Source organism: Pseudopodoces humilis, chromosome 1 (assembly GCF_049639895.1).
Source record: "Pseudopodoces humilis isolate 2021_Gansu_Grassland_sample_001 chromosome 1, ASM4963989v1, whole genome shotgun sequence".
Taxonomy (NCBI): Eukaryota; Metazoa; Chordata; class Aves; order Passeriformes; family Paridae; genus Pseudopodoces; species Pseudopodoces humilis.
In genome coordinates, this window is record NC_142200.1 from 127444798 (window position 1) to 127467106 (window position 22309).

General features: G+C 40.7%; 1 protein-coding gene across 5 annotated transcripts in view; it reads right to left on the reverse strand.

Annotated features, from left to right (window-relative positions):
- The window catches only part of DYNC1I1 (dynein cytoplasmic 1 intermediate chain 1), a 201548-nt gene that overhangs the window by 44469 nt on the left and 134770 nt on the right, over positions 1 to 22309 (reverse strand). For all 5 annotated transcript variants that reach the window (XM_014248490.2, XM_014248488.2, XM_088061816.1 and 2 more), the window contains exon 11: positions 3253 to 3399. In XM_014248490.2, the coding sequence (XP_014103965.1) occupies positions 3253 to 3399 (147 nt within the window). The remainder of the gene's footprint in view (positions 1 to 3252; positions 3400 to 22309) is intronic.

The following is a 22309-nucleotide window of genomic DNA, read 5'->3' on the forward strand; positions in this document are numbered from 1 at the left end:
TAGAATACCTGCATCTACAGAAAGAAAAAACATTTTTCTCTAATTGTCTAATTAAAGAAAATTAGGACCAACTTACAAGAGACCCATATGGAGCTTCTAAGCCAACTCCATGTTGTGTTAGGAATGTAGCATTTGGTCCTGCTGAAAGGAATGGCAGAACTGCCACTTATGTCAAGAGCCAGCTGCAGGTCACCTACCCAGTCAGTGGGGAATGTCAGAAATCCTCAGAGCTCTGGCTCACTCTCACATTTGATAGCTGAGTGGGCCCACTAAATGTCCCCTCTCCAGGAGCAAAAGGTGCAGCACCTGTACAAACAGTCTTTGTGCCCACACTGAGATGGACTAAGCAGCTGCTGCTGAAACAGTAACTTGTGCTTGGAGGAAACCTGTACACACCAGCAAGTCACGAGGTCCATTTGATGCCAATTTTTTTTCTTTCTCTCAAGATTGTCAGGCACCTGGTTTCTCCCAGATCATCAGATGGACCCCAATTTGTCCCTGACCTGTGTCTCACACTATTACCTTCATATCATGGACCTTCTTCCTGGTTAGTTAGTGCAAGCTAATGACCCCAGTGCTAAACATGATTACTGCATACTGGTGTGTGAAATAAGCACAGACCTCTTTTTTTTTCATGGGCTTTTCTCCTCCAGTAGTCCAAACAGAGTGGGTGGGAGGAAACTACAGCAAGCAGTGGAATATCTAGAATATTTAGTGGGGGGGAAAGAGTGAGCCATGTCTTCCCAACAGCACCTCAGTGTGTCAGGCCTGGCTTTAATCAGGGCTACCAGCCATCAATTTCATGCACAATAAAACTCATGGCAGAAATGAAAAGATGTAAGGAAAGCAGACGAAAAAGACAACCAACTGTATGTATCAGAAAGTCTAAACAGGCTCCTTCCTTTCAAAGGGTTGCTGCCAGCTTGCTTTTATTTATCTTGGAAATGAAATCATCATGCAAAAAGGTTTTGTCTTAATTAAAATTTCCTGTTGTCCCAAGTGCAGATGTGTGGTGGGTGTGAAAGGAAATTAGTGAGTAAGCTGTGGGTAGACTTCTCTTTCCTGGTGAATCCAGGCAGTAATCAGTGATACTAAATTTCAGGAAGGTTTAAGTCAGGGAAAACAACACAATCTATCTGTTTCAAATAAACAAAGCAAGAGAAAAAAAAGAGAAAAATCCTTTTTCCACATACAGCATGAGTTCAAATTAAAAAAAGACTATTCAGCTCACGTATCTAGCAGTACAAAAAGTAACATCACTAACACAGTGCTGTCTTAATTTATTTTTTTTTCTTGTCAGCAGGGATTCAAGCCAGCCTTTTGCAACCAAGACCTCATTTACAATTTATGTAAGTAATTCCTATGTATGAATATAAAGTAAGCAACTTATTGTAAAATCTGAGCACTCCTTAAAACATCATGCTTCCTCATGTTAGACTATGTAAACACTTATTTATAACAATCCATGACAGCACATAAAGTGCCCATCCACAACTGAAAGTAATTTATTTATATTTTTCAAAAGCAAAACATTACATATTGTTCTATTGAAATAGCAAAACTGCTTTAATATATAATTCCAGGAGGTACAATTTTGCCTTAAATGATTTTTGAGTGTAAACAAATTACTTCCCATTAATCTTTGCTTTTCCACTAGATTTTGAGTCCCAGTTGTTCAATTTTCACTGACAGTCAGCTTCTTGCCACTAGTTTTCTGGTCTGCTACATCTCTAAATTGCACTTCCAGGAGAGACTGTTTCTTTTCATGCAGATTGAACAATATTACTGGCAACAAAATGAGCAAAAACATTAGGGAAATGAAAAGCAATGTTGAAGTTGCAACCCATGGCACAGATCATTAGATAATTACATCAACATTCATGATAGTGGAAATTTAGGGAACAATATTTGTATTGCCTGGCCCACTAAGCATGTCTGTGCACACCTGTAATTTTTAATATAAGAGACTTGCAATCATAATACTGGCCCCATACTGAATCTTCAGCAGTAATTCACATGGCATGGCTTCTGGAGTTGTCTTTTAACTCCAGGGATTATGTTGTCACAGTCATCTGAAAGCTGAACCTTGATCTGTAAATTCCAAACATTAGAATCACAGAATTGTAAAAGCTGGAGCTGCGAAAGTACTATCACTTTGTCTGATCCTTCATTCTGCTAGAACAAGATTATTATCTTATCTCTCAGAGTGCTTAGTCGAGTTCAGTTCCTTATGTTAAAGAAAATTCGTTTTTTTCTGCACTCTTATATAATACTTTTGCATTTTTCTCCTTTCTACTTTCCACTCAGGAATTGCCCTAAGCCCATTTCCAGGATGAGCAGCTCCACCTTCCATCTCTCCTGAAGAGCTCACCCAAACCCAGACTGTGGAGGAGGAGAGCTGAAGAATGCACAAGATATTTGTGCAGGATGGACTGGATGCTAGTGCCACAGTGGAGTAAGGACACTTTAGCAGGGAACCCAGGCTTGTCCTTTCCTCCAGCACAACATGAGCACTTTGTGATGTAAGGGACTCTCCTATCACAGACATCATCCTTATATTACAGACAAAATCTCTTCTTTCTCAGGCATTTTGTGTTACTGTTCTGCTCATTTATCTTCCAGACATCACTAGAGCCCTCTGCCACCATCACTAATTACCTCCAAGCATCTGTGTGTGCCAGCAAAATGCTCTCCTGCATCATTCTACTGAAACAATCTCTCCCTCAGTGTGCAGACTCTGCCCTGTGGCCCTGTCTGGAGCAGAACACCATGGCAGGGATTCACTTCTTTCCAAGGGCACTGGTGTCAACTTACAGGAATCCACTCTGAGACCTCCACAGGTGCCAAAGGAGAAATTTGTATATACCAAGACAACAGTAATGACTCAAATTGCCTGCCATGTCGGACTGAGAAGCATACAGCCTCCACAGTGGTCTGTCTCTCTTTACAGACGATGGGACAAGAATTGCAGTGCCATGGTGCTGGCACATATGTGCCTCACTCAGGTGTTGTACTCAATCCTGCTTTCTTCCTTGGAAGGGAGAATAATATCCTGACTTGACTGTACAACGTGTGATGATTAAGCACTTACAAGAGGTGGTTGTTCACGTCTCATATCTACTTTTTTCCTTTCAAGTACCACAGTTTTGTTTTCATCGGTGTGGGAACTAGCACTGTAGACACAACTAGGCAGCTGCCTTTCCCTGATGACCACCTCCTCTAAGGAAAGGAGGAGGTGACTTTTATCCTTACCGTGTGAGCAGCAGCAGATAAGGGAGTTCTCTGAACTGGAGTGCGCCTGTGACTGCGATTATCCCACAAGACAATTTGGCCAGAGTATGTTCCACCAACGACCAGGTTTGGGTGAAAGCGGGCAAAACAGACTGACATCACGGAGGACTGGGGGAAAAGAGGTAGAGAAGAGAGGGGTTACAGTGGTCAGCCATCTTCATTTCTCTCCCTAGGGAAGCACACCATAATTAGCATTTTGTATTTTAGGAATCACCATTTGAATTCTATTCATACTTCTTGCACACCAGTAATTCTACTAAAGCCAACAGGACACATGCAAAGAAATAACTTTGACCCGAAAAATGTGTTGTTCCCCATTGGTCCTGGGGAAAATACAGGATGAGTCTGAGCATGATGCTAAAAACCTGAGATAACCTCTCCATGACAGTGATGGTAAAGTGCTTAATTACTTTCCCAGAAGTGAGAACTTCAGCTAACCAGATGCCAGCCAAACAGAGAATAGCATCCTGGCCCATGATATCCCATCAGGGAGAGCTATTTCCCTGTTTTTCCTCTAACTTTTAACTCAGGCGGCTTGAGGCAAGTCTGTGAAAGACCCACTGAAGTTCACCTCAAGGTGTGCTGTCTTGAGAGCATCAGCTGACAAGCTGTGTCTCATTGTTGAATCAATTCCTCTGATTCCTCTGCTACCAAGGTCTTCCAAGAACAAAGGGAACCACACTTTACACTGCTTAAGCAGAACTGAGTTCTTCCTCATCCTAATGACATCCTGAGTTATCTTTGGGTTATTTTCTTTAGCTGGGGATGCTCAGGAGCCAGACTGGTGTGATGGGTACCCTGGCTACCTGGTAGAGTGCCCCACAAGCCAGTATGGAGATCGTGATCTATCCCAGCTACCACTTTTCAATGTCTTTAAAATGACATGCAACAGCTGAAGTCCTCAAGGAAACAGTCCCAAGACCTTCATGTGCCAACAAGCCACAGCCAAGAGCAAGAAGCAGTAACTCCTTCAAGTCTTCTATGCTCTTCTTAAATAATTATTTCCCATTTTTATGTAATTGGTCCTGCATGTTATGCCTTTGTTTTATGCAAATCTTTTTTTATATTTTAATGACTGGATATTTTGAAGTATTGGTATTCCTATCTGGGAACACACTTTACTCAATGACAAAGGGTTAACTAAATTACCATATTTCATTTCCATAAAAAGCATGGCAGACATTTAAGTAAATTTTGTTGAATTAGGAACACTGGAGCTGCCAAACTGAGCTAGACCCAGTGTCTACCTAGGTAATGGCCCTGTCTCTGGGAGAAGTGGATGGGGTTGTAAAACCCTTGACATGGGCAGATGTGTTACCTCCTTTTCTTACTACCCCTCATGATGATTTCTAGTGGCTAGAGACTGATTTGAACTCACAAGAGACTTGAAACCCCTTCTGATAGGGATAGAATTAATGATGCTAACTCTTGAGGCCTATAACTAGATTAGTAAGAATAAAGCAAAATGGAAAGTTTAAACAGTTTTTATTGAATTCATGTGGCTGCCTGATATCAATTGTTTAAAGGCAGATTATATGCTAAGTGAACTTAATAGACATACTTACAGCATACAGCAGTATATTTATTACTGGGTTTTTTTTTTTTTTTTGACCTAATGAGATAATCAAGACAATGAAAAAAGCTGCCATTACTTTTTTTCTTCCCCACTCTCTCTGGATCCTCCTGGCTGTTCACTTGACATCTTTTTACTTTCCCCTCTTGACTAACACTTCTGCATACATTTCTCTGATGTTATATAGTCTAGCACCCAACGACTAGATGATTAGTGTACATAAATGCCTATTTTATTCCATTTCTAAGTACTTGAACACAGCAATTCCATTATGGTCAGTCATAGTAATGAGAGGTAGCTTCCAAACAGCATTTCCAAAGGACCTAGATGTACAGAAAAGAAACTCCACCCCTAAGGAGCAGGAGTTACTATTAAAAAGGGGTTTAAAACTCAGCTACACTGCAGCTGCCATCCAGTTTCCACAGATCCCCCCCCACATTATAATTAAAACGACCCTACAGCACATGTTCTACATTTTATCTCTTTGTTTAATGGCTCCGTGAGTTGTTTTAATCAACCCCTCTCATTCCTTATAACTAAGCTGACAGATATTCTTACATGAAGTGAAATAGCTAGATGATTTTAAAATAGTACAGCTCCACCACTGTGTACACCCCACAGCAGCTACAAGGCTCCACGTGTATTTTAAGAAACCCCAATTCAAACAGTCATTCCACAACAAAGTTCCCAAGTTTGTCCCAAACAAACTTGGGAGACTGAAGCAGGGCAAAGAAGCGAAGTGGACAGTGTATTTTTAAAAGTTCTGCTTTCATGGTTAGCATGTTTTTGCATTTAGGATGCCAGAATACAGTTGAATGGTCAGGATATAAACTGCCAAAGTGTGTTTTTCATAAAGTTCAAAAATAACCTACAGACATGACATGGGCTTGAGCTCTCTGCACTGCTCTTAGTCTTCAAAAGGTGAAATGTTCACATCCTTTTAATTATGTCAGCATTATTTTTCTATCCAATAAAAAATTCTGTCAAATATTAGAATTTAACAGTTTAAGGACTCCATTCCATAGCACTTAATATAGTGATTATTTTCTTAAAATTAATGGCAGTACACAGATGAGTAAGGGCTGTAAGATCAAGCCCATTCATTTAACAACTTGAAAAGTATTCATTTCTTAGTCTTAATGGGAGAGAGTGGCTGACAGGTCTCCAGTCTGTCTGAACAGCTCTGTGCTCAAGGACAGCAGCAGAAACCATTCCCTGTAAGCCTCTTCTGCCCCCAGGCTGCCTCTTGTTTGCCTGTTCAAGTATTCTCACTCCTCTGAAACAGCTTTGTCACTGACTTCAAAGGGGGAGGAACCAGCCCATGGTCAGGTTTTTAAAATAACAGCATATCCTTGGTTGCACTTCTACCACACCCTTCCAGGGAAATCTCACGGCACTTTCCAACAGCAACGGTAAAGCTTCCCAGTTTTTCAGTTAGGGATATTTTATGCTGTAGGTGCATAGTTACCTGTAGCAGAGGACAGAAACAGCAAGTTTCACAGTATATGGCGACAGTGCATAAATAAATGTAGGAGGAATCATGTCAGAAGGCAATTACACAGAGTTTAGTGTCCACAGTGGAAAAGCAGCTAGGCTAGGAGATTCCCAGCATTATCTTTTTATGGGTGCCACAAAGCATCTATCTGAGCAACTGCTGGGACCCACAAGAGACAGGCAAAAGCACAGTGTCTGGTCATCTGCATTTCTCTGAATTGCACTGTGCAGTGAATCATTTCAGTATTTACTTCAGCTTAATGCTCAGGTGCTTTCTCCCTCTATGCAAATACAGCCTACTGGATTTTGCTTTTTCTGTCTCTCCTTAGCTTTCTCAGTGGCCTTACTAAAATATTCCTGGTGCTTCTGGCTTTGTGATCTTCCACCCAGATGTTGCACTCTTAGTGGGCCACAATACTGGTGCTGCTGCCTCATGCCATGCATGCTCTGCCTCCCTGCAGAGGCAAACAGATATCTCCAAGGGCCAGAGGAGAAAACCTGAGTTAGTTCCATGTGGGAGCACTGCCCAAGCATAAGAGAGAGCTCAAACCTGGGGATTTTGCCTGGCAAACAGGCAATCCTGGTTCTCAAATGCTACAGCTTCTGCTCCCAGCTGCTGCAAGAACCGCACTGAAAAGATAATTAAGAAACAAAACATAAGATGTCCGTGCTCTTGTTGCTGCAAAGAGAGGGCTGGGCCTCACAAACAGAAGTGTTGCTGAGCCCCTGGAGAGGTCTGCAGTTAAGGGGAAGAAGCAGCACCCTTTGCCCCCTGCCTTGGTGGGGGGGTCAGGTCACCTCAGCCCATGGGGAGGAGCACTGTGGAGCCACCTCTGCCTCCCTGCTCCTTCCCTCCCTCCCTCCCCATTAATGCACTGATCCAAACAGGCCCCCAGCCCTCTTCAAGTGGCTGGCAAAGCTGTTTTTTATTTTAGAAGCTTAATACAGCCCAGATTTGGATTAATGATGGCATATCCCGTCAACCACAGGTACACGTGCTTGGGACAGACAGTCATTTAGCTTCTCCCTACTGAGAAGCCTGACCTCAGTACCCACATCTGATGTGTGTAAGGCCCTGGAGACTTGGCTGTCTCTGCTCATGTCCATACGCTCGGATGGCACTCTGCCCAGCCACCAGTCAAACAAGTTCACAAAGACCTGGGTGCTAAATAATAATAACAACTCTCAATAGGCAGTGACTACTGCCTTCAGCCAGACCTCTTCTGCAGGAAACCACCCCTGGAGCCAGCATTGCCATACTGGTGCCATATGCCTATGCCTGACACCAGATGTATCTCAAAACAATACTTTGTCAGTGGGAAGAAGCAATCCGAGGAGTTCACAGGGATTTCTAGGCTCCAGAAGACCAGGTTATATTGCAGCAGGCTCTCAGGAAGCTCCTGGGTGGATTTTCCAGCTGAGCACATGCATGTGAAAAAGCACTACCATCAGTGTCATGCTGCTGTGGGTCAATCTGACACAGTCAACTGTGGGCAATGAAATCAACTGCAGCTGAAATCATAGAATCATAGAATATGCTGAGTTGGAAGGGACCCATCAGGATCATCGAGTCCAATTCCTGCACAGGACCCATTAAGAATCACCATGTGCTGAGAGCCTTGTCTAAACACTTCTTCAATTCTGTCAGGCTTGGTGCGGCAACACTTTCCTGGGGAAGCTTTTTCTAGTGCTCAACCACCATCTGAATGAAAAACCTCCTCCTGATATACAACATAAATCCCTCCTGACACAGCTTCACACTATTTTCTTGAGTCCTGTCACTGGTCATCACAGAGAAGAGATCAGCACCTGTCCCTCCTCTACTCCTCATGAGGAAGCTGTAACTGCAATGAGGTCTCCCCTCAGTCTCCTCCAGGCTGAACAGACCAGGTGACCTCCGCTGCTCCTCATTCGCCTTCCCCTCCAGACATCCCCTTCAGCATCCTTATGGCTCTCCTTTGGACGCTCTCTAATAGTTTTATGTCCTTTTTATATTGTGGCACCCAAAGCTGCACACAATACTCAAGGTGGGGCCGCCCCAGCTCAGAGCAGAGCAGGACAATCCCCTCCTTGCCCGGCTGGTGATGCTGTGCCCAGGACACAGGTGGCCCTCTTGTTGAAGTGGCAGATCCTTTTCCGTGCTGGAGGGACTGAGAGCAGAGGGACAAAGCGCTGGTACTGCTCCTTAGCTAAAACTATGAAAAGGTTCATCCATCCAACATAGGATGTTCCCTGAAGAACAAGGACTGAACCACTGATCACTTATGTCTGCTCTCCTAAGGAATAAATAAATCAAGAGGAAGGCCAGAAGCAGACTTGCAACTTACTCATAGCCTTTTCTTCCCAGTCCTGCTCATCAAGAGCAGCATTTACAGAGTCTCAGCACTCAGAGTCCCTCTGAAAGCTGCCTAACCTTCTTCTGACCAGGCAATCAGGAGACCATTTCATTCCTGCATTGCTATACACACATATATCTGGCTCTCTTCATCATAGGGATGATATACTTCTACTGAAAATGTGGATTAAAACCATCTAGAAATAAAACAGCAACTGAATTGTTATATAAAGCCCTTTTTTTGTGACCAGTCATGGACTGAGAATAATCATGGAAAGTAGCAGTATCAGATCTCAACACTTTCTCTGGTTTAGGAACCTTTCTCTGGTTTTGCATCACAAAAGGTGTGAGATAAAAAGGGAACTTCAGGGTGACTTTGGCTAACGAGATACCTGGAATTGTACACTGAAATAGAGCCTGTGTCACTTCAAAAGTTTATTTTTAGTACCTGCTACTGTGAATTTGGATATTTCTGAGTTCCATATAACTGTCTAAGCATAATTAGTAGTAACAAGAAAACAGCAAAGAGAATAGCAACAGAATTACAGCTAGTTTTGAAATTAAATTTGAAAAGGAAGTTAAAATGCGATTTAACAAAAGAGGTAACCTCTTAATTCTAAAAGCTTCAGATTCCAAGACTTCTGTACTGCTCCCCTCCAACCATCTTCCTATTAAACTATGAAATAACATCTGAAAGATTTTTTGCTAGAGATTATTTGCAGTACCATACAAAATTCGTCTCTACTAAAAATAAAATAAAAGCAGTTGACATCCTTCACATATTAAGAAAAATAAATAAAACCAAACAAACACTTCTTCAAACCAAATGTCAGAACTCTGTTTAATTAAAAAAAGGAAGTTTATACTTGGTTATGGTGTGTGTCGACATCTACCCCTTTGATTTACAAGAGTATGGACGGGAAAGAACAGATTGCTTTATTCAAGAGAAAGAAAGGAGGGAGGGGGCCCAGTGTGACAGGAAAGAGTGTAGGCTGTATTAACTTCAGTGCTTGTTAAAACATGAAGGATTAATGGTAGAAAGGGAGGGAAGAATTGTGAATGTCTCCAGTTTAGGATCTTCAAAAATGTTTGGGGATTCTAAGAATGTCTCACCAGACCACATGAAAGCTGCACAGAGAGACTCAGCCACACGACTGCTCTAAATCCAAAGCTGGTATTGCTCCACTTATACCATCAAACCAATGGAGCTGAAATGTAGCCACAAATTAAATTTATTTTTATTGAAAAAGTACTAAGTCCTTAAAAATAAGGAAAAGAGTATGTCAGGAAATGCAGCCTTTCTTAGCTGAGTTTACAGGGTAGGTAACTCTGACATCTAACCTCACTGCTGACATCTGAGTATTGCAGCAGAATCAGAGCACTCTGCCCAAGTCTGCAGAAAGGCAATATCCAGCTTTATGACTTCATTTTAGATAGAGCAGAAAGCTGGAGCTTTCTGCTTTCATCTCTGTAACTGCAGGTTCAGCCCATGTAACTACCAGAGAAAAATAATCGGGAAAAAAATCCACAAGCTGCCTTTGCAAAAGGGAATCTACACTTCAGCCCTTCTGCAAAGTTCATTTGCTGTAATTATAATTCAGCAGTGTCATGGTGACTAGGAAAAACAGCAAAACTGCTTGCTGTATTGCAAATGCAGATAATCCAATTTAATTTAATACAGGGAGATCCTGTGCGCCTTTATCCATGACTGCAACAAGCAATCAACGTAGTAACCCTGAATTATTGCACACACATGCAAGCCTGAGAATAGAAGTCTTTGCTGAGCATCAAACTGTCTTTGTTAGACTGACGATGAGACAATTAAAGCAGGAGAAGTAGGGAGTCATTTCAAAACAACAGCACATCAAAATAAAGTTTTCTTTCCAACCAACTACTTCAATGTTAAGTACCCAAATATGTTTCTTTTCTCTGATTAGGACCTGACTGCTTATCAGATCTCAGGGTCAAATGATTAATATCTATGTCCCTGCATGTTGGAGAAGCAAGCACTTCCTTGGTTTGTCTATTTTATTTAAGTCATGATGCTCTACAGTTATTCATAAGCACTCTTAGTTGTTTTGATTAAATTATTGACAAGCTTGAAATGATGGGTCTACACCACCTTTTCAGACCTGGTTCCTGAGGGCATGTGTCTGTGGGTGGAGTGCAGAGACCTTCTGCCATCCCGCCTATTTCACAGGCTGGCCACAATTTGGAGCAGATGGTAAATGTCAGCTTGAGCATGGCAGTCTGGCATGCAGCTTGCATGCAGAAGGGCTCATTGGTTTCAGCTCAGCACTAGCCAAAGGCTTCTGGACCAGAGCTGCTGTACATGTAGGGTCATGGTGTCACTGCCTGCCACCACTGCTAACTATAGCTGCAAGTTTTGTGGCACAGAGACTACTTTATTATGATGGGTTTGTAACAAAATCGCTACTAAAGCATCTCAGTCTGCTGAAGGCCCCTAGAATTGAGAAAATACTAGCATTACCTGAAAAATTCACTTTGTACAATGGTTAGAAATACCATATAAGCATCTTATTTTAAGCACTGCAAATGAAATCAGATCTAGAGGGGCACATACTCAAAACATCATGCAAATCAAAGCCTTCTGTAAGTGTTGCAGTTAGCCAACTCCTAAAGCATCTCTGAAGGTGAAGCCACTTCTATATAGCAATTACCTGGGGAACTTGGCTGTGAGGTCCAAATCCAGGAATTTTGGTCACTCTTCCTGAATTACTTCTGCATATTATCTCTCTGATATGATCTGATATAGAACACAGGTGTAGACTTGCCAGTCAGCCCCATGCTCATAAAGTGTCCCAGCCATTTATCTCAAGATTTAAGCTTCTTAATGTTGCACACTTCTGCAGGCAGAATCTCCTTCCTGCTGGAAACAGGCCTCAGGAGTGAGGCTTAGGAGTCCCTATCCAGAGGTGTTCCCATCTAACATTATGCAAAAGTAGAAGAGATCCCCCAGAGACTGAGGTTAGACTGGGATTTTGGTGTCCTGGCCTCTTCTCCTCACAGTGAAAGCACAATAGATAATCACTTGATGGCAAGTTCTGGAAATACCAGTGTCAGACTTCAGAGAGCCCACAGAGATAGAAAATTCCAGATCTAGAGCACAGGAATAGAAACACAAGTTATTCTCATGATGTGGTGATGGTTTTGTGGTTTCTATGGCAGCAGTTCCTCAAACCAATGCATTTGATCAACCAAACTATGTGAAGCCACAGATGAATTAGAAAGCAGTACAGATGCTGCAAGAACCAATTATCTACAACTCAGCCTGTGAAGTTGGGTGTAGTAGTCACAGCTGCTTGTAAGAGTCACAGATAAATCTCAAGTGTAGCACTGAGTCCAAACCCCCAGAAGAAATGAAAAGGCCATGAGAACCGAGGCACAGTCAGAAGATTGAACATATTGAAGCAAGAACACTTTAAATCCCCAGACAAGTAAAGAACTTACTTAAGTCCATCTTTTCTCAGAAGTCCATGACCTTAATTGTAATTAATTCTAAGTTCTCCATTATTTTAATGACTCAAAAAACTGCTCACAGCCAAACAATTTGGTAAGTGCTTTCCTAAACAAGCAATTTTTGTCAATTCAGGCCTTCTGAAAGCAAATGACCTCCATTCTGTGGGGAACAAAGGACACCCTGATGTTCAGATGGTTCTGGGAATACTCTGTAGACTTAAAGACAGTCTCAACCTGACAGACTTCCACATCAATATCAGAGATAGGGAAGGGAAAATGAGTATGAAGTGTCAGAGACAGACTCACTAAGTTGCCAGTGTTGGGAGGTACACCTAGAGATTGTCTAGTCCAACCCTTGGTCAGAGCAGGATCAGCTGGAGCAGACTGTTGATGACTGTGTGTAGCTGGGTTTTGATTGTCTCCATGGATGGAGGTCCCATCGGCAGCTCACGTTGAGTTTCTCATCAACCAATACCCCCAGGTCCTTTACCTGCAAGGCTGCTTTCAATCCCTCCCCTTGAGCCTTTATTTGTATTTATTGTCCCTCCCCAGGTGCAGGACCTTGCACTCAGCCGTGTTGAGCTTCACGAGGCTCAATGACCCAGTGCTCAAGCCCATGAGGGTCCCTCTGGATGGCATCCCTTCCCTCCAGTGTGTCATCCAAACCCCACAGCTGGGTGTGGTCAGTGACCACGCTGAAGGTGCTCTCAATCCCACTGTCCACACTGCTGAGAAAGATGTTAAATAGCACTGGTCCCAAGCCTGACACCTGGGGACACCACTTGTCACTGGTGAGCCCTTGGGCATCGAGCCATTGACCACAACTCTTTGGGTGCAACCATCCAGCCAATTCCTCATTCACTGAATGTTCCATCCATCAAATCCACGTCTCCAGTTCAGAGACAAGTGCAGGACTCTGTGAAATGCTCTGCACAAGTCCAGGTAGATGATGTCAGTCATATGAAGACTAATATGCTTTTAAATTTGCTCAAATCCCTCACTTTCACTGATGTAACTTTTATAACCAGTGTCACTGTGTAATTACAAATAATTGGAAATAATTTAAAATTAATTTAACATTGCACATAGATGTGGCGACTGAGAGACCAAAAGGCACAAATAAACAGCTATCTCGTGGAAACACGGAAGATACCACAGGTAAGTCTGTATTTAAGAAAGGGTGGAAACATGATTTGCTTCCACGCTGTTCATGTAAATTACTGTTACTTCAGTAAATTATTGAAGAGATTCTAGTATCAGTAGCCTGACTCTGCACCCACAGAGCATTAGGAAAAAGCTAAGATCACAGAGGAATGAATGAAACCCATTATAGACAATTTTTAATTCCCCTTTCTCCAAACAAACCTTAGTTTTCTGAAATTTCACATCCTGCTTTTGTCACCTGCAAGGCTATGCTGCTTGGTTTCTACAATTTTTTTTGCTGAGTAGTTTTGTAGAGGAGGAAGGATTGGGATAAATGTTTTCCAGTCTCAGGGTGAAAGCCTTAGTAGCACTAAATCAGCATAGTTAGGCCACATTAGAGTTTCTGACTCCTGGAGTATCAGCGGACCACCTCTTGAACAGAAACAAGCATCCCTGGGTCATTCACTCTCACCAGTGATGGGATGTTTCATAATGCACCTTTATCCTGCCAGGAAGAATGGATTTATCCCAGAAAACTCATGCCATTAGTTCTGCACAACTCCAGTACAAATTTGGCTTAGTCTATTTATTTACAGATGTAAACATGAGATAGCAAACGTTAAGCATGTTTTTCCCTCCATGAAATGAGTGGTGATTTAGTGTATGTTCATGAACAACACGGAACTGAAGTGGGATTGATATTTTTCTTAGCTACAAAAATACTAAACAGTGTTACAAGAGCAATCAAATTAATTAATCACAGGTCCTAATGCACTCTGGCACGTTTTGTTGTAGAGGTAATGAAAACACTCTGATCTCTGCAATATGACAAATTGTTAAAAGCGTATTGCTTCTTGTATGTAGGACATTTGCTTGTCATTTTATGCTAAAATAAATGTACTTTAACTTGTCTTTCTCTTTGCCCCATGGGAAACATCTTCCAAGGATAATATCAGTATCTCAGCCACAAGGCACGTGCTTCTGCTTTCCCTTTGTGAGAAGCCAGGAGTGTTAATCATCATTGAATCAATATTGTCCATGTACAAAAGTTCTTTTTAAGGAAGAACTTGTCAGTCATCCACCCATGGGGGCAGAGGGCAGAAAACTGTTGATTTTAGACTTAAGGCAGTGGACAGTTGTATCCTGCGCTGTAATGATGGATTCCTTGGTTTCTGGGGCCCTTTACAGCAATTTAGAAGAGTTACTGGTTTATATTTTGTGCCAGGTAACACAAAAAGAGGCTTCACTCCTCACATAGAGCTCCCACAGAGACAAAAATCATGAGGTGAAATAATTTTCTTGAATGTGGACCAAATCAACTCTCCATTGCAAGTAGTTTACACAGAGAACAGTTACATAACCCAAACAGAAATGTCATGCCTATGGCTGTTTATCCATCATTTGCAGTGCAGCTAGGGAATTGCATGGTATTTTACATCCTTTATGGAAAAAAATTCGGTGGAAGGATCTCAGTGACTTACTGATTTCACATCTGATCTTGCATTTCTTGTTCACCTAAAACACTTTTAGCACTGGGAGTTTCAAATATACAAAAAATATATAAAAAATAATATTCATATCAACAAGGGAAAATTGGGTTCTTTTTTCCCTTCCTTCCTTTTTACACTAGGCTGTGTTGAAATGTAACCAAATCAACAACTACTAAACTATAAAACAACCCCAGGAGCAATTGCAGAATTTGGTGATTTTTTTCTCTGCAATTTTGGGATAGTGTGACAAATCTGCATTTTTTTATCAACACAGATTTTCAAAATTCTGAGTTGAACGAATAATGTCATGTGTTTGTAAGTATCAATAATCTAAGCCATCTGCAAAGGAATGGTTTTGCAAAGGCATTTCTTTCAGGACACAGTGGATTTTGTCACTGCTTGAGGTTTTGGCAAACCATCAATATCACTATAATTTTCTCTCATGAAATATAATTTTTGACTGAGATATTTTTTTTTTCCCTTAGCTAGCTAAAGTTTAAAAATATTGCATGTCTAACTCGGCAAATTCAAAAGTTAGGCTTTCTCCAAATTGTATATTACATGCCAGTAATTCAGAAAGGTATAATGCAAGTTATCAGTGAAATAAAGGAACTTAAAAAAAAATAAAAATTGAATGCTCACTGTATCAAGTAGCCAACATATTCTTTATATTTGGTTTGAAAGGAAGATTACAGAACTTTAGGAAGAGAAATAGCATCTTTAAGTACAGGTTCATTACAAATCTCTATTTTCACACTTGCAAAAAAGCACAATGCTATTGCTAGTAGTGACAGTGTATCATTTAAGTGTATGACATCTACCCCCTCCAAAAAAAGCTTAGATATGAGAACAGCTTGAAATTTTCTATCCAAGACAAGCAATTGTCACTTCTTAATTATTTGATTCATAATTGAAATCTCAGTTTCAAATGAATAAGACGATTTGTGTTAAGCCTTGCTCTAAGCAAAGGAGCATTCTGTTGCTAGCAGACTTTGTATGTATAAACACAGTCCTCAAATAATTCAGAATGTTAATTACCAGTGGGGGAAGTACACCCACCTTTTGTATCAGCAGTCATTTCACAGACTGACATGGTGTACAATTATTTTGTTGTAGAAATTGTCTTTGATGGGTGTGTTGCTCTTCAGGGCTCCGTACAAGACAGCGAGAGAGCCAAGTGATCATGGAAAAAACCAGCATTGCTAAGGGTTTGTAAAGATACAGTTAAAATCCAAAGGAAGGTACACAACTTCATGACATCCCTTTAGTCTAAATAATGATGTTTATTTGCTGTCTGACCTTGCCTTCTCTCACTCTTGTTATGAATAATATAATGATTTGAGTTTTGTGGAAATAAGTCTGGTTTAAGAGATTTTAGGACTGAAAGGTGAAGGGATACATGGAAAACATGGGATACTTGGTTTTGAACAGCAGATATTAGTAGACTCCATGCTAACAGCTGTGGCATTTCAGCAGAAATCACCAAGACTGGTGATTTCAGGACTGCCAGACTGTCAGGACTAAGACATTGTGGCATCCAAGCCAGAATATACATTTTACATTTTCAGTGCCTTTTCTGTCCTCCCCCACCAATGTCTTTGACAGGAGACCTGATCACTTGTACATGTGGTGCTCTTTGTTCCCCTCTACAAATCTGCTGCATGCAGGTCACTCCTCTCGCTTAAGACACCAAAATCCATTTTCCAAGTGCTACACTTAGTCTTCAGATGTGTGAGTGTAACTTCTACTGACTCACACACCATCTCTCCATAAGTATTGGGGCACTAATCTTAGGCCAAGTGATAGTTACTTCTAATCAACAAAGGCTAAAAGTGATGTAGCCTCCAATGGGAGGAGCAAAAAAACCACAACTGGTATCCACTGAGAACAGAGGGAAAACTCTAAAACAAAAGCCTAAGAGACAAGACACGGGCTGTTTCTTACTGACATCTTCACAGCACAAACTGTGTTGTGTATTTCCACATCCCAAGCAGAAACATGGCAAAGGACAAAAGTTTTGAAATAGGAACAGAGTTAAGTATGTCCTATCACAAGCTGTAGCTGGAACTCTTCTCCCCCAGTCATATAGTTAGAGTAAGAACTTCCCTAAACCGTAATTCAAAATGGCACAACTATGCATCTGCATTAATTATTACAGTGTGCAAATAACCACATGGGCACAAATGTAAGAGCAGTAGTGTCCCAGAGAAAAGGCACAGCAAGCTTTACACTGCTCCACAAAGATCATCCTACCAATGATGCACAGCAAGAGACAAAACTGAAATGAAAAGAAAACAGCCCCTTTATCTCTGAAGAAGCCCTCCTTGGCACGATTGACAACATTTTTATACGTGTTATAGAAGTCAGCAACAAATTTGGGACCCTGGGTGCTGAAGTATTCCCACTATGACAGCTGTCTCAGTATCTTCACAGGCAGACATTCAGAGGCACATTTACCAGGGAACTACTATAAAAAAGGTAGAATCTGATTCATGTTTAGGATCATGGCATCATGGGGAAACTCAGGCTGGAAAAACTTTCTCTTCCGAAGAAGGGGTTTGGGGTTTTTTTTTTGGAATATTTGCAGTGAGCTCAGAACCATGTCTTCTTTGACATTTACAGCCCAATAAAGACTGATCACAGGTACTCTCTTCTCACTAGAAACTGAGGAATTGGGCAAGTCAGCTCTGGAATAGGACATGCTGGATTTTTTGATTGATTTTACTTAGGAAGGTTTGTGAAGCTTAGATAGAGTTCAGGGTCTTTAATTTCTTTTATGTTGCTGAATAATTGAATCCTTGCTTGAAACTTAGTGCTAACAAGGTGAGGAAGTTTTCCTAGAAAAGCATCATTATAACTACAAGAGAAAATTTTCTCTTCTTTGGAAAGTATTCCAACCATACTTTCTCAACTTTCCTAAACTTCTTGTAGCATTTCTTCTTTTTAGAAGCTCTGAGCTCTGGTCTGGCTTCCACTGAGAAGGAAATTCAAGGACGAGAGGGAAAGGAGGATATTAGTCATTCAGGCTTTTACCTCAGGCTGTTCCACACACAAGTTTTGTGGATTTGGGCGCTCAGCACCTTTAGAAGTCGGGCTGCTGGAGCAAAAGGCACATCTGAAGGAATTTATGTTGATTTTGAAAGAGCAGACAACAACAAAGGAACCAAATCGAGAAAAAAACAAGGCAACTCTGGCCAATATCAGCCACTAAATATAGCCTTTCACTTACCTCAATGCATCTAATTCTAAGATATGCATTTATGACTCCATCCATTTAGTTGAAAAGGGAAAGACCACACCAGGATAAGCAATGAAGAGTGGTCAAACACATAACTTAATGGCAGTGTATGGAAGCCACTACAAAAAAGCTAGGGGAGAATGAAACATTTTGTGGTGCAGCTGTGTAGCTGATTTCTGTACCCAATCCACCAATATTTTCCAAGCATGGACAGCTTTTCTTGAAATTAAAATAGAAAACACAAATCCCCTTTCCCACAAAAAACCTGACAGTTTAGTAAAAAGATGGGACTAACCAAGTAAATCTGACTGCATAACATTTTAGGAAAAGGACAGAAATAGCTACAGCTACTGAAAGTGATATACTGCTGAAATATTTTTGTGATTATGCTAAAAGCCAATCTGACTCCTTGAAAGAACTCTTAAATGGTTACTGTTTCCTCAAATAAAAGCCACTTCATATGTGTTCTCCTTCTTTAAAAATACACTGAATGTAATTGCGTCTAATGTCAGATCTGTACATCTCACTGGCCTTTTGAGACATTTGGAAAAGACATAGCTGACAAAGTGGAAATTAGTAGATCAGGAAATAATCCATAATAAATTAAAAGACAGTCAATGCAGTATTTTTTTGTTTCTGTTATCATTAGATTGGGTGTAGTAAAGCAGAATTCTTTACTCTCCAATAACAATACAGAGTCCTCCAAATCAGAAACTAACATTCAATTTGGTTTATTTGCATGAAACTAATATCTTTAGCTGTCTTCCTCCTTCACCCCTCCTCTTCTGAAATGATGGATGTTTCAGGCTGAGATCCAGATACCTCAACCAGATTTAATGACCCCTCTTCAGTTCCAGAAGAAAGGAAATGGTTTGCAATACCCTCAAGTCCCTTAGATACACTGATTATTTCTTTTTCCTTGTGACTTCTGTCTCTGCAGATCAGCTCTAACCCAAAAGCTATGAGATCTGATAGAAGAGCTGTGCTGTACATATACTAGCAGGCCCTGCTGAAAGAAGGGGTATAAAGCTCAGACTATTATCTACTAGCCCATCTACTGCAAACTCTGAGCTCTCATTTACCTCACTTGACCAGATATGTTGCTGTAAAGTTTCAGATACTTCCTCAGGTCACTCTGGCATAGAAAGCTTAGATCAGACCACCATGAAACAGAAACATCATCAAGGGCAGAGATGATGAGTAGTACAAATAGTCCTCATAAATGTAGATTTTTATTTCAGTGTTCAGGGAAAAAACACATTAAGGACATAAAAGCACCTCCTGAAAAGGACAGAAATATTGAGAAATATGGTTGGTGCTAGTCCATCGATCAATGGAATGGGAATGTTCACATCCATGTCCAGCCCCATGCATTGCAGAGATCAATACAGGATTGAGCACTCTTTGAGTCAAGATCATCAATAACTGTGAGATACTATTTTTGTTTTTGTCACTCCCACCTAAACAGAAACCAGCAGTAGCTGAGAGAAGCAGTGTGAACCACTGCTTAAAATTCTCCCAACTAAACCAAGGGCAGAGTCAATGTGATTTCCATGTTGTTGCTGGAATTCATTCCATCTCTGGATACCGCCAAACCAACCCAACTAGAGATGACTCATCTGCATGGTTTCACAAAGTACTTCTGAAAGGCATGTGTCTTGCCTTTGGAATGCTCTGGATTACACCAAGAGTATGTGATGCTCCAGCATGGGGGAAGAGGACTTCCCTGAATCTTCCCTACAAAGATATTCCCAGTCTGCACGCCGCAGTATTAAATGCATGCTCAATTTATTTCTCACTACCTAAGGAAAGCACTGAACATGCATTCCTTTGACAAATTATATCACCCTCCCATTCCAGTTTTGCTCCTGATACAATGATTTTTGCTTGCATAGGAAAACAAATGAACAAATTGCCCAATCCCTCATTCTTCCCTGTTTTCCTATTTCAAACTTTGTGGTAAAGAGATGTATGATGAGCTACAGAGGAAAAAATCTGGGAGTCACAGCTAAAATACTGTCTGCACATAAAGCAGAAATATAAAAACCCAAAGAAGGGCAAAAATAAAAGACATACAAGAAAAAAAATATTCCGTGGGAGGTGAGCGTAAAAGTCATCAGGACTATTATAGAAAGCATCTGATAGAGCACATGACTGTACATATGAATTAATGAGTAAGCATATCCACTTGGCTAATTATAATTTTTTCTTTAATGAATACTAACTAAAATTGAGCCCAGTATTTGTAGCACAACACATTGTAGAGCTATGAAATTTACTACTAAAATTGTTTTAATGAGACAACAACTTAATATGACTTTAAATTGGGTAAGAATTTCGTATTTACAGAATACACCACCCCTCACGTTTGAGGACTGAAATCAAGTGTTTTGCTGACTGGAGCTAGGCAAAAATATCATTGCCAGTAGATTTTTACATCATTGTCTGTCATGGCTGATAGACAACTTGGTTCTGGCAACTTTCAGCATTTCACATTCTCATATGTAAGATTAAAAACAGTCTTAGAAAGAGGTAAATAAAATGAAAAAAATTCCATGGTGCACACCTGGATAATAGAACAGGAAAAACAGGAAAACATTAAGGGTTCTAGCTTCAAGAATTTACCAAATGTGCACAACTGGTATCTGAAGTTCTCCCTGCTGCACTCCAGCCAGATCTTTAGCTGTCCAGAGATAGTTCACAGATCTATCTCTATTGATGGTAGCAGAACTCCTGAGGTGAAATTTCTTAGAAGTTTCTCAGAAATGCCTTCATAAACCTATTTATTGATTTGGCTTATCAGAAGTGGCTTGCAAATGCTCACCGACAGTCACACCTGAAATGAGTTTCCACTTCCTTGAGTCTTGCTCTCTATGCCCCAAAAATTGAAAGGCAAAAGGTATATTAGTCAGCATCTTGTAGGATTTATCAAGATCCCTTTTTATAGAAAGTCTTTGGGAAGGAAAATAGAGGCCTATTGGGGAAATACACTCAAAGTACTGTGTTTGTCATATCTGGTCAACCTAGCTGTAACAGTAAGGTGTGTGTTCATCTCTAGCTGTTGGACTGGACTGTTGTAAGGTCATGTGCTTGGTGAAACAAAATTGGGCCTCTCTCTAGAAGGCCTAGAGAAATAACTGAATCAGGACTGAATAAGGGAATGTTTCTCTAGCAAAATGGTAATATAAATTATATGGGGCTGACTAATTATACAGTTAGTTTCCACTAACAGAATAACATGATGATCTATAGAACTGAAATCCAGACTATGAGCTAAGATACTGCTCTTTTCTTATTTTCCATCTGAGTCAGTTACAACAAAACCTGTGTTCAAGAGACCAAGTTACATACTTTTTGCTTTCCCATTTAATCACATGTGGGCATCCCTATCTGATCTGAAGATATGCAGAAGATACTCCACATCAAAAGCCCTATAATGGTGGTTCAAAGACAGATCCAACTCATAACGGACTTAAAATGCAAATTATCTATGGTCAGTTTGAAAAGAAAAAAAGTATTTCTCATGGGCAGAACTGATTTTCTTTAGCTGAAAGAGAATGAATCCAGGATACATGTACAAGAATGGTGTCATATATGAATCAGAATTCATAGGTTTTAAGGTTCCAGTTCTAAAAGGGAGCACATCCAACCATGTGAGGATTAGACAGAAGCTCAGCCGTGCCAATGGCTTTGTCCTTTGTGTGTTTCCCTAATGGAGAGCGTAGCCTGTCTCATTGCTTTCAGTGCAGCAAGCCATACCTCTCCTGTTTAAGTGTATCTGGACAGAACTTTATTGGAACAAATTGTTACATCTTTAGTCAATCTTCCTCTGTATGCAGGAGGGCTACCCTGAATCTGGCCATTATCTTGCAAAATCAATCTAGTTTAAGGGTTATCCTTCCTAGAAATGCCATCTCTTCTCTTGGAAGTTTTGTTCAAAACATTAAGCTGCATGTACATTTATAGAAGAATCTGAACATGGGATCTGAGCTAAGACCTTAAGCAGTCTGAAAGAACACATTGGCTGCCAAATATGGTATCAAGGAAAATACAAGCCCTCATTTCAAAGGTAATACACACACACACACACACACACACACACACACACACATATATGTATATAAATCTGTATGGCATATTTGCAGGCCTGAACTCCTTGTGAAGTTGTTTTTCAGTATAGCAAATTAGAAAAATATGTCCAGAATTAAAGGTTACTTAATCGGGTTGAAGCAGCAACTTCAATTCCAGCATCTCCCTCCCACTAT